This window comes from Arachis duranensis, unplaced genomic scaffold (genome assembly GCF_000817695.3).
Source record: "Arachis duranensis cultivar V14167 unplaced genomic scaffold, aradu.V14167.gnm2.J7QH unplaced_Scaffold_232527, whole genome shotgun sequence".
In the NCBI taxonomy this organism is placed as follows: Eukaryota; Viridiplantae; Streptophyta; class Magnoliopsida; order Fabales; family Fabaceae; genus Arachis; species Arachis duranensis.
In genome coordinates, this window is record NW_026264853.1 from 1,407,994 (window position 1) to 1,420,826 (window position 12,833).

The 12,833-nt window shown below is 31.9% G+C and overlaps 2 protein-coding genes across 2 annotated transcripts; both read left to right on the forward strand.

Moving 5' to 3' along the window:
- Window positions 1–941: 941 nt before the first annotated feature.
- On the forward strand, window positions 942–2,000 carry LOC107461896 (uncharacterized). Its single transcript, XM_016080456.3, has one exon. The coding sequence runs from the start codon at window positions 1,077–1,079 to the stop codon at window positions 1,821–1,823; it is 747 nt and encodes a 248-aa protein (XP_015935942.3). The 5' UTR covers window positions 942–1,076; the 3' UTR covers window positions 1,824–2,000.
- A 4,305-nt stretch (window positions 2,001–6,305) lies between these two features.
- On the forward strand, window positions 6,306–8,395 carry LOC127744252 (uncharacterized). Its single transcript, XM_052256531.1, has 2 exons — window positions 6,306–6,515; window positions 7,823–8,395. The coding sequence occupies exons 1-2, from the start codon at window positions 6,380–6,382 to the stop codon at window positions 8,206–8,208; spliced, it is 522 nt and encodes a 173-aa protein (XP_052112491.1). The 5' UTR covers window positions 6,306–6,379; the 3' UTR covers window positions 8,209–8,395.
- The last annotated feature ends 4,438 nt before the right edge of the window (window positions 8,396–12,833 follow it).

The window sequence follows — 12,833 nt, forward strand, 5'->3', positions numbered from 1 at the left end:
GTCCTCCGCAAGCGCTACAAGAGCCCCCATGTGGTATCTGGTGAGACATTTAAACTCGTCGTCGAGGCCTTTTTGTTGTCCTCAATTCCTATCTTCTGTATATATGAAGTGTATGCTAAATTGTTAATGATATATGAATTACTAGCTTTATGATATTGTCAAGGTTAATGCAAAAAGAGTTTTAAGGCTATGGAGGTAGATAGTAATGATAATGGGTTTGACGAAGAGAAAAAAGAGGAAGGAGAGGAGGAGGAGGAGGAGGAAGAAGAAGAAGAAGAAGAGGAGGGGGTTGTTTTAGTCTCTATAACCATTTGGAGTTGATACTTAACACTTGGCATTGACACATCATACTTCACCTGACACGTCAGATATGCAACCCATTGTTAATCAGTTATAGGGGTCGATTTGTCCAATTTTACTGATGGGTAGGGATCTGGTTGATTTTAAGAATGATTACGGTACGATATGTCTTACTGAAAAAAAAAAGTCAAAATCAAAAAGGTATTTACCCTAAAATTAAATAATATGACTTATTTATCAAATAAAATCAATAATATGATGGAAAACGTTATCCCTTTTTTTTTCTCTTAAGAATGTTTTTGTCAAATACATAAAACGATTTTTTTTTTCACTGAAAAGTTTAAAAAACACTGATAATTCTTAATATAAATTGAGAATGAAATATAAACTCCCAAAATATATATAAAAGTAACAAATTAATAAGTGCGCTACTTGAGTTAAAATGTGAAAACATGAAATAGGAATTTTTTGTTTTCTTCTGGAAGGAAAAAGTTGTGAAAATTCAAAATTGGGCTTCACACCCACACCACGTTCAAAGGTTCCACTGCGTTCTGTTAAATAGTTCCCACGTGGAAAGTGGCAAGTGGCGAAAATAGGCATTAAAACCGTTCCACTAATAAGTTAAAAAAAATAATAAAATAAATAAATTGAGAAAAAGCATAGCCATTGCTGGTCGCTCTTGATGAAGCTCTAACTGTCTCCACTCTCCAGTCTCCACCAATCCTCTTTTCTCTCACAAACACCAAATTCAAAAGCTCCGAACCCGAAACCATCTTATGGATCGGTCTGACCCGAACCGCTTCCGTAACCGTAAACCGGCCTCCTCAACGGAACGCTTCCTTGGCGTCCCATCCAACGCGCCGCCTCTTGAAAACCCTAGCTCCTCCTCCGCCACCGACGAGCTCACCGAGGACGACGTCGTTTTCTTTGGCGACGACAACGCCGACAACAATCACCTCCCTTCCACTGCCTCCTCTTCCAACTCATCCACCCCTAACCACCACCACCTCCACCATAACAACAACCACAAGGGCTTCGGATTCGGCTCCTCTGACACCTTCGGCATCCTTGCCGCTCTGCCGGAAAACGACGCCTCACCTACTGCTCCAAACGGCACGCACTTCTTCCACAAGGCCTCCTCGGTTTCGCTGTCCTCGTCTTCTTCTTCTTCTTCGTCGCGTATGATTCCCGCCATACCGAAGCCTCCGTCAGCGCACCACGACCGGATGCCGCAGTCTTCGGTCATGTACCACCAGTCGGCGCCGGTGAACGTTCCTATTTTGTCTCAGGCGATGATGAGGAGGCACCGCCAGTTTGATGACGACGATGACGACGATGTGGACGATGTGACGGCGGAGGACGACGATGTGATGCTTCCGCCGCACGAGATTGTGGCGAGGAACTCGGCGCAGTCGCCGATGCTGGCGTGCTCGGTCCTGGAAGGGGTGGGGCGGACCCTGAAAGGGAGAGACTTACGGCAGGTTCGGAATGCGGTTTGGCGGCAAACAGGTTTCCTTGATTGAAAAAAATATATTTGAATTTTTAGGGTTAAATTTGAGTAGTTTTATCTTTCTATGTGAACTGAGAAATGGAAACAAAGGCTGAAAGCTGAAAACCCTAGTGGACATGTTCAGAATTTGACATTTGAAGATTGGGCAATAATCTAGTGTGTTGAATCATTGATTGATTTTATGATTTCATTCCCCTCGTGTATTTGTGTATGTCTTGTGCTCTTCGTTAATCAACTAGAATATTTTTCCATAATGTACATAACCTAAATTAGTGCTATTCGAATGAGCCATTGAGCCCCATTGGAAGATGTTATTCGTTTCTGTTGAAACTTCAAATACACCTGGTGATGCTATATTTTTTCTTGCTTAGTATCAAGATACTCTATTACCTTCTGTTCTATTCTAGTTTCTTTGATTAAAAAAAAAAAAAGAATGATTGCTCCTTCAGTATAGGAATTGGCCAAATTAGGTACTAGGTAGGATTAGGCTTTGTATATTTGGCCACCCAAGCTATGAACAGATTGTTTAGGACAAGATTACCTGCTGTTATTCCCCTAATGAACTCTGAATGTTGCTTTGTAGAAGAATAGGACACAGTGCAATATAACATAAAGGGCTTCTATTGTTTGGATATGTAGTTTTATGATGGAAAAGAATTGTTTCAACTTGAAGCTCGATATTTAATTCCTCCCAATCTGGAGTGTACAGGGTAGAAATCCATTTATTCAAACCTTGGAGTGGAATAATAATTCTACTCTTTTGGTTTTCATCTCTTAAATCACATTCCACTCCACTCTACTCTTCACTTTTCCATCAATCCAAACATAATCTAGAGTCTTTGTTTCAGGTGGATTTAAGGATTATCATAACTAGATGGTTCTTAGACCTTTTTTGTTCTTTTTGTGCTGGTTAAGGTGGCTTCGTGTTGAGGAGAGAAACTAACCAGTCATATCTTTACTTATGATCCACTGCACACGTCTTAAGCCATGTGATGGGTTCTTGTCAATCTTGTGTTTCCTGAAGTCCTCTATCCTTCAAACTTGTTTGCCTAGGGCATTTTGAATAGCATACCATTATTTGGGATAACTGTACGCCCAGATACCCAACACAACAATATCTTCTCGCCTCAATTGATTTATTCTTTATTATGTCCGCCCCCCGCCTCTCTTTTCTCTTTCTCTTCTCTCCACTATGGTAATTTGACTAATTAACGTATATGTGTTGAGCTCAATCCCAAGCTGCATTCCTATGGCTCTTCTTACGTCAGCTGAAATGATAACAGCCATTTATCAGAATGCAGCCAATTTTTATGATTATGGATATATGACTTTCTTATGTCAACTTTTGAAGTTTATATAGTATTTTAGTCCTGTCATAATCTTGTAGATTTGTTCTGTGATAACAATATAACATATTACTTGATTGGCAGTCCTTGCTCGTAGCGGACTCTTTCATAAGTGAAGCAACAATTTACATACACAGCTGAAAACAAATCGGTTATTTCAGGGAAGGATTCAAACATTGTTTCATGAATTTATGGATTAGGATGGAATGATTCTTGGTTTTTCATCTTTTTATTTGATTTTTGGCACTTTGTGCTAAGTTGATCAGTTCAGTTTTACACTTTTATCTTTTCACTCCTTAGTGCTTAGCAGGCATATGTTTTTCAAGTTGAATTAATCCTTTGTACGATTTCATTCCATTCTTCATTGCAAGTAATTTTGGGTTTTCAATTTCTTGTTGGGAGCAGAGTGGAGCTTGTCACTTGTTGCTCATAATTTTTTATTTGCATAGGTAAGCTAATCTCACACTTAGCCAGATTATTAGAGTTCAAATTGTAAACAGTCCATTGTTAGGTGAGCATTTCATATTCAATCATGGTCATGTTTCAGACTTTGAGTTTCAGGGTGGAATTTACTACAGTGCTAGATTGCTGGCCAAAACACTTCCTATTTTATTTTTTAGGCTTCACTTCTATAGTTCTATTAATTCAAGGTGGGATGGATTTTTATGGTTCTCAAATGACGTACGTCGAATTACAACAAAGTTATTATTTTGACTCCGCTTATATTAATACAAGGTGCGATGAAATTTATCAGATAAAGTACATCTTTAAGTACTATGTTGGTCAAAGATTTAATTCTTAGTGGTTCAACTTTTCGGAGACTAACAGCCTGTGGTTTGCATTTTTATTTATTATTATTGAGAATGGTTGTGTTAGGATTCAGGAACCAGCTTTTTTTTAACCAATAATCAGTCAACAAAAATAAATAAAGATTAAGAAAGAAAAAGTAGAACTTTAAAAGAAAAAAAAAATATTACAAATGAAATTGAAAATACAAAACCTGATAAACCTGAATGGTCCACATAATATTTTGAAGACTGACCGAGTCATTTACTCGAATAACCATTGCCATTTTTGGCAGTGTATTCATCATTGGTTTTCAACCTCACAATGGCAATTAGTCCTTTTAAATTAAACTCCAAGAACACCCACATGGTCCCGTTGGCGCAGTGATCATTCAATTAGAAGCAGCCAAGAATTAAGAATCCTTTCCTTAACTTGCACAATATGCTGTGTTATATCTTCTTCATTTAACACTGATGCGGTGGAGTAGCTAGCTGGTTTTGTATGGTGATATGTTTGTCAGTGATCAACACTTTATTCTGTTGCACGTGAAAGTTTTCCTTTCTTAAAATCACAACTATATTCTAAGCTGGATAATATGCCAAGAAAGCTTGCCACTTAGCTTTCCATTCTCATTAGGAGAAAACACCAAGCTTATATAAATATATAGATTAATTTAATAAAGTCATGTTTACATTTTTTTTTGTACAAGTCATGTTTACATTTTATTACATAGTAATGAAGGTAACTTGTTTAGAGTCTTTTAATAGCCCAACTCATATTTTCATTTTTGGATTTAGTTTAATATTAATGGGCTCTTACTTTTAAATGTATAAACAGTATTACTCAGAAAAGAAAAATCCACAATGTAGGGGCCTCACACACATATTCAGAGGTTTAGGGTACATCATAAATTCATAATCACGTGAATAATTAGAATGTTACGAATGAGAACATAACTAACTATATAGTTCATATCCAATTGTGAAGAGTTTATCTGGCCTAGTTATAATATTTTGATAAATTATCTCCCGATATCTTTTTTATATTTACGGTTAATTTTACCCGTTTAGAAAATTACCACTTGGTTCTGTTCGTAGTTCTTACTTGGTTCAAGCAACGTTCCCAGGTTGTAAGGGATAAGTTAAAGTATGTAGAATCCAAAAGGGAAAAACAAAAAGGGCCTAAAATTCACTATAAAGATGGGATACGTCTATAGTATTTTCCATTTACTTGTGTTACTCAATTACATATCTAACAAATTCAAGTTTTAAAACATATTAATTAATGTTCATTAATGATAGTGTCTAGAGAAAGCATCAACCACATGGTGTATCACTGTATTGCACACTTCATTTTCACTCATGGAAAAACAAGTTATATATTAGTACCCAAATTCTTAGGGCACAGAAAATTAGGAATAGAAATAGTAAATTAGTGTGCTCTCAAGGTGGGGCACATTTTTCTTCTTAATTTCCAAGTGTGTGCTCTCTGCTTTGCTCACACATACTAAAGTCTAAAACTTACCACTATTTTTGCAACTAAAAATTGATTACTTTGTCTCAAAAGCATAGTATAGAGAAAGGACCATGCATGCATGGTGGATTTTCTTGAAGATCCGAGGGGAGCGGTGGAATATATAATAATATTTTTTTTCGTACAAAGTTTATATATCTTCCGTGGTAACCCTAATCAGACAAGCAAACCAATGAGAGTGGGCAAAGTGGATTTGAATTTATTGATAGTTAGATATAAGAGTAAATTATTATTTTTAATCATAAAACTTTAAAATGTTTGATAAATTTAGTTATGAATAAATAAAATTAGTTTTATATCTACGAAAGATATTTTTATATAATAAAAGTATAAAAATATTAATTTTATTTATGTTAGATTTATTAATACTCTAAACTTTTATGAGTAAAATGCTAATTTTTTATTTTTTATAAATACAATATTAGTTTCGATTATTCATGGATAAATTATCGACCTTCTGAACTTTTATGAAGAGAAATTGTAATTTACTCTAAATATAATGTAAGCTATGAATATCGAACAAATGAATATATGCTCAAATGTATTTTAATTAAACTATCAAATTTTTTCTATTTAATAGATAAATTTTTTTGGTTTAAGATTATGGGTTTTATTAGATTGCATTGTTTGTTTCTTTTTTTTTTTTCAAAAAAGTGATTTTACAATTTAAGTAATCCACAAAAGTAAATAAACTAAATTATGTCCAACTACTAATAGCAGCACTTGGCCCTTACATTTAATGAATTAATGTGAGTCACGTCAAGCAAGCTAACCACCACTATTTATAAGCTTCAAACTTACCTTCTTCTCTTCAAAGTTTTATTTTCTGGTTTAAATTTCCTACTATATAGTTAATAAGCTATTATCATCATCCGATCCATTGCTTATTGGTCTTCCATAAGTGATGGCTTTTGCTCATCAAGTTGTCACAGCACTTGTTTTTGTGTTAGTTTTGACCAAAGTTGACCCCTCAGCATGCCAATTGGTGAAGGGCAAAGTCTCCTGCAATGACTGCACTCATCAAAACTACGATTTCTCTGGTTTGTCTCTGATTAATTAATTATTTATTCTCCTAATTATTAGCTTTCTTTATGGTTCTTAAATATATTATTCTGCTTATTAGAAATATATATAATTTATTTAATAATTAATAGATAACATACAACAACGATATATGTACTCTAGAAAACAGAGTAATAAATCTTAGATATGATATCAATCAAGATATATAGATATGTAAATTATTATGTATCTAGATTGGTTCAACTGTGTGTAAATTAATATATATTGCTTAGAAGTTAGAAATGCATATTTTCCAACTTTTTATTGATTCATGTTAGAAGATCAGATGTTCATGATCCAACCCAACTCGATAATTTCTTGCCCAGATTCAAAGCTACTTTTGTCAAGTAAATTAAAAAATTGAATATTATATTAATTGATAAAACCAAAAGCTCTGCCTCTTCTCTTCTATTTATTCAAGGGATGGAAGGGCAGAGGCCTTTGGTATCCCCTCCAGTCAAAAATTAGGACCTCATAATAAATTGTCAATATATTTTTATCTCATGCCTTTTTTTTGTTCAATTTGAACTTATGAAAAAACAATTACCAAATTAGTTATTCATATAGAATATGTATTAAAATATAAAAAATATACATTAAAAATAAATTAAATAACATATATTTATACACAATATATAATAATTAATTTAGTGATTAATTTTTTGTGTGTACTATATAATATTTATTTATGCTATTATACATAATATTCAAATTTCTATATATAGTGTTTTAGTTTTGGTCATTAACTATCATTATTCTTTAAAGATTGATAACCGTTGGTGTTGTAAGTGTGAGGAATGTTCCTACATCAAAAAAAATAAGAAAAAGTGAGAAGTTTATAAAATGAGAGACTCATTAACTTACTATCTTAAAGTTTTGAGTTAGATGTGGTGTCATCTCAACTTATGTTAATTCCTCCCTAAAATCTCTCCGCCAATAGTTAATCGGTCTCGTGTAGAATACTCACACCAATGACATGATTTCATCAAGTCATATTATTAAAGCTATTATTAAACTAGATTTGATTTTAAAAATGGTTGAATTATTAAAATTAACAATCATGTGAGGTATATATTAAAATTAGTCATTAATATAAATTATATATTAAAAATAAATTAAATTTAATATATTTATACATAAATATATAATAATTAATTTTAATGTATATAAATATTTTTGTAAATTAATAAATCGGATATTTATTTTCAAAGCACGCATTAATTGGTGGAACAATATAGTCAAAGTGCAGTGATAAGGTATCTATAATTATTTGTGTTGGTTTCAGGGATCAAGGTGTCAGTGAAGTGTGAAGGTGTGAAAAGGGTAGCCATGGCAACAACACAAGATAACGGCACCTTCAAGGTTGACCTCCCCTTTGACCAGCATAATAATTTTATGAAGAAGTGCCATGCAAAAATTATTGGAGGACCAAATCACATATATGCGAGAAAGAAGAACCAGGTGTCAGAAATTGTAATGAAGGGCAAGGAGGTAAAACTATCAAGTCCTCTTAGCTTCTTCAAAGAATGCCCCCAACAACACATTGAATATTGCAACGCGTTCGCTTCATCCAAAACCTTCGATTTCAATTTCCCTTTTCCACCCGAGTGGGGTTTGGCACCCTCTAGTTACTACTTTCCTTATTTCTTCCCTATAATTGGAATACCTTGATATTTTTCACTATTTGCATATACTTAATATTTAATAATGAACGGAATTAAGAAAATTCTATGATCTAGAGGTCGTTACAATTACGAGTCTACCTATATATGTACTTGTGGGGTTGCCAAATTAAAGGTAGCTAGCACATATTGTTATAATAAAGCACTAGCTATATATTACTAGCTTTGTTTTGTAACTCATTCATACTAGACACAGGGATGGATCCAGAAACAATATTATGGGGAGGCCAATAACGCATATAATATTAAAAATTATGTGAAAAAATTATATAATATAAGATATATTATAAAAATATATCGACAGAGAATATATTTTAAAGTAAAAAAAAAATATGTATATACTTTTTACTAACGAAGTTCTTGATTTTCGTATCATAAAATTTACCGATAATGGAATTTGTGTCAAATTTTTCGGTAATTTTTTTCAATATAATTAAAAGACAATTAACAACAAATTCATCTTTTATTTTGTTTCTAAGTTATTTTTCACAATATTCATAGTTGAAAAATATTTCTTAATTGTAGCAGTTGAAACAGAGAGAATTAATATCAAATGAATAAAAAAAGACAGTCACAAGAAGAAAAAGAATTCACTTTATAAGATTTGAAAATTTTTATTTAATTAAAAAATATTAGTAATAATATCTTTTTCAGATTTCTTTAATATTGTTACTTATTTTTTAGATATTAAAAATTATTAATATTTAAATTAGACTGGACTTTTATTTATATTAGACTAAATACTAAATAATTTTTTTTAAAAAATTAAATTATACATAATAACTTATTACAATTAAAAAAAGTTGGGGGCCGAGGCCGCCACTCGCCACTCGCCCCCCTTGTATCCGTCCCTGCTGAGACATAGTCAAGTGCTTCGATCCCTAAATTAGGTCTCTCAGGTTCAACATTTTCTAAAGTCACGTGTATTTATGTCTAATTACATTAATTGAGTTCACGACGAATAATATGTATACACAATCTAGAAAATATTATCGGTGGCTTTTCTCCTTAGTCCACACATGACTTCAAATCAAAATCCCATGTGCCTAAACCAATTCACAAGGCCCTTCTTCCCAATCAAATTACCCTTGTGCTTATTTAGGGTGGTGGAAAATGGAAACATTATAATATTATATTATAACTATAAGTACACAACAAATATTATTTTGTAAAAAGAGTATATGCATGGCTCCCTAGTAGTACGATTTTAATTATGATGAGATTATTACCAGGTGAATAATGAAAATTAAAGATTTAACATAGTTATGGTACAGAACGTCTCCCTCAGGAAAGTACTGTGTCTTTATTATCTTCATAATTAATATTAATTAATTAATTATCCTCGACGCGGAAAGAAAGAGTATGCAATTGCGAAAGAAGAGGATACGATGTGAGTGATTATGCATGCTGAAGAAAACACGCATGCAACAAGAAAAAATCCCTATACCATATATTTACAGATTACAAGAGGTGTGATTATTTGCAATTTGGGATTATTTGAAGATTTGGTCTTTCGCACGTAACATGCAAGTCTTGGAGTTTCAAACCCTTCTAAATCTTTTCCAAGACTTATCGATGAGTTTTTTTTTTATAAAATTATTTATTCTAAAAATTTAACTTAATATAAAATTATGAATTATTATATATTTAACACTTATATTTAAAGTTCAAATAAATAATCTTAATCTAGTTTGCGATAGAGAGGTAAATGAGTACATTAGTACAATGAGACTTATAACATAGACACTGTTATGTGGCTATTTTCCTATGATGTACGGACACTGACACGGACACGGAACACGACACAACACAACCAATACGCGAATTTTAAAATCTTACATGATACGGGGACATGCATAAATATAAAATATAAAATATTTTTTAGATAAATTATAATAATATTTTGATATTTTATTGATATTAAAATATAAATTTAATTTTTTAATTATTTTAATATTTTATTTTAATCATATCAAGTATTTAAAATATTTTTTTGATTTAATAAATAATAATATATACTATATCTAAATTTATTTTAAGAATATATGTTCAGAATAAGACTGGACACACTGACACGTGATGCTATTTAGGCGTGTTCAGACGTATCCAAAGAAAAACTTTTTATTTTTTATTAAGATACAATTGGACACAGCAGACATGCGTGTCGGACGAATGTCGATGAATGTCGTATCTGAAATGTGTCTAACACACAGACACGGCAACTCAGTGAAGTGTCTGTGCTTCGTAACTATTCTCCAATTTTAGCCAATTTCAAGAATGTAGTAGTTAGATGTTTTCGGAGAAAAAAAATAAAAATTTATTTATTATTTTATAAAATTTAAAATAAAATTAAAATTAGAACTGACATTAAACATACTCTAATATAAAAGATTGATGTCAAATTAGGTTTTAATAATATTCTGGGAACTAAGTCCCTTTCGGGGTTTGTTCTTTCTTTTTAGTAGCTGTTTTATAACACCGACAGGATGTCTCCAAAAGTGAAAAGGAATATATATACTTCAACTAAGATGGTAGGTAATATATCATATTTGTATTAATTAACGAGGTATAAATATTTTATAGAAGTTTCAAGTTTAAATTTTATTGTTGCTAATATACCAAAAAGTAAATATTAATCTTACAGCCTTATGCCAAAAAAAAATGGATTTTTTATTTATAGGTATATATTTATTACCTAGCTATTAGTTAAAGACAAAATTCTCTTTTAACTTATTAGACGACCATAATTATATAAAAAGAAATACCGAAACAGACGAGATAGTGAGAGAAGCAACATTGATGTAATTAATAAAGACAGGAATAAAATAATTAGTCCTTCATTAGTTAAAATTTTAAAATAAGTAATTATATGAAATCTCATAAAAATATTATTGTTGTTGCCTTGTTGGGCCACAATTGGGCACATGTTTTGACCATTGTTTGAGGTGTGTGGAAACCAAGTTAAAAGCAATTGAGGTTTTAATTGAATGGTTAAATATATTGTCTTTTAACTAATTTGAATTGGTCTGAGTGTTGTTAGTTTATTTATGTGTTTAAATGGGTTTTGAAATTTAATTTTATTTAAATTTATATTCTTTAAATTTTAGATTTTTACTTTAGAAGATAAAGTGAAATTTTTTACTATTGAATATTTTTTCTTTTATGTTTTTTTATCCCACTTATGAAATAAATGGTGATAAATTATACTTTCCTCTTTAAAGTGAAATTTAAAATTTAGAGGATCCAAATCCATTTTATTTTATATATACAGTAATTTATTGACTAACGATAAATTTTTAAATGAAACTCAAATCCGCAATTGATAGAACTGCTAGAACTTGAGAAAAGGGGGTTGAATCAAGTTAGTTAAAAATTGAACTTCTTTTGCTCTATTTTCACGGAAGCTAAATATGCAGAAATTTTTTTTTGTTTTGTCTCATACGCAGAACTTAAACAGACAAGGGAAAAAGAGATAGAGGCCAGCATGTATCTTGGTTCGGTATTTATATAACATAAAACCTACATCCAATCTTCACTACAACCATGATAGAATTTTCTCTATAATAAACAAATTACATTCACCAATACTATTGAATCATAACCTAATAAAACTAGTATCTACCACTAAGCTTTTTTTACTAAAGCTCAATTTTTCAAGTGTTGTCTCAACTTGGAAGGAGAATCTAAACAGATTCAAACTCACAAAGTGCTATTCCAACTTGACAAGGGAAATTAGTCCTAGTTCAACAACTCAATTAAATAGAATTTTTAGTGGCTCTTTCATGTATCTTTTTGGCCATTTCTCTCATGGATTTTTCACTTACATAATCAGCCTTTTCTCAATACAAAAGATGACACAAGATAGCCATAACAAAGAAAATCAAAAAAGCACTAGTAGAAGAAAAAGAATTCAGCTCAAGTATGTTGAGATGGTGCTCATGAATTTTCTCTCTTTTTCTTCTTTTCAAATGTTGAAGTGAGGTATGTTTTATATCATCAGCTTGCTCTTCCAATTTGCCTTTTCAATTCCTTGTTTCTTCAATCCGTTGGAGCTGTCTCTAATGGCATGCAATTCTTTTTTATCCTGCTCCACTAACTCTGCTGGTTGAGGAGCCATTCCACCACATCTGCTGTCCTTGGATTTGCTTTCTTCCTTGACATGCATTTCTTTCTCCCTTCTGCTCCATTACCTCTGCTATCCGAGGAGCTGCTCCACTACTTTTGCATTCTTGCAAGTTTGTGTTTTGCTCTCCCATATTCTGAATGTTGCTTTACTGAGGTCCTGGGAGTAGTGAAATTGTCCTTGTGTCTTGTTGCTTTGCTAGAGCCACAGCTGTCATCGTTGTGTTGTTAATTCCTTTTTGTTCTAGCTGTCCTCCTTTCTCCATGATGAAGACAAATGCCCATTTTTCCACTTTGCAAATGCATAACCTTCTATTTTTGCTAAATGGTACTTGTTAAGTGCATTGGGCTTAGCTTGTGCATTGATTTGAAGCATTGAAGAAATATTCAAGCAACATGTTGGGTTGATGATTGAATAATAGGCCTGCACCACAAATACACACATTTAATAATATTGGACTTTTAATTTAAATAATATTTGTCATCATATAT

What these genes read in the sequence shown, in the direction of transcription:
- LOC127744252 (XM_052256531.1), top strand. Translation starts at nt 6,380, where the DNA reads ATGGCTTTTGCTCATCAAGTTGTCACAGCACTTGTTTTTGTGTTAGTT. An exon ending in TCAAAACTACGATTTCTCTG is followed by an intron (nt 6,516 to 7,822) that starts GTTTGTCTCTGA and finishes TGTTGGTTTCAG; the next exon opens with GGATCAAGGTGTCAGTGAAG.
- LOC107461896 (XM_016080456.3), top strand. Translation starts at nt 1,077, where the DNA reads ATGGATCGGTCTGACCCGAACCGCTTCCGTAACCGTAAACCGGCCTCC.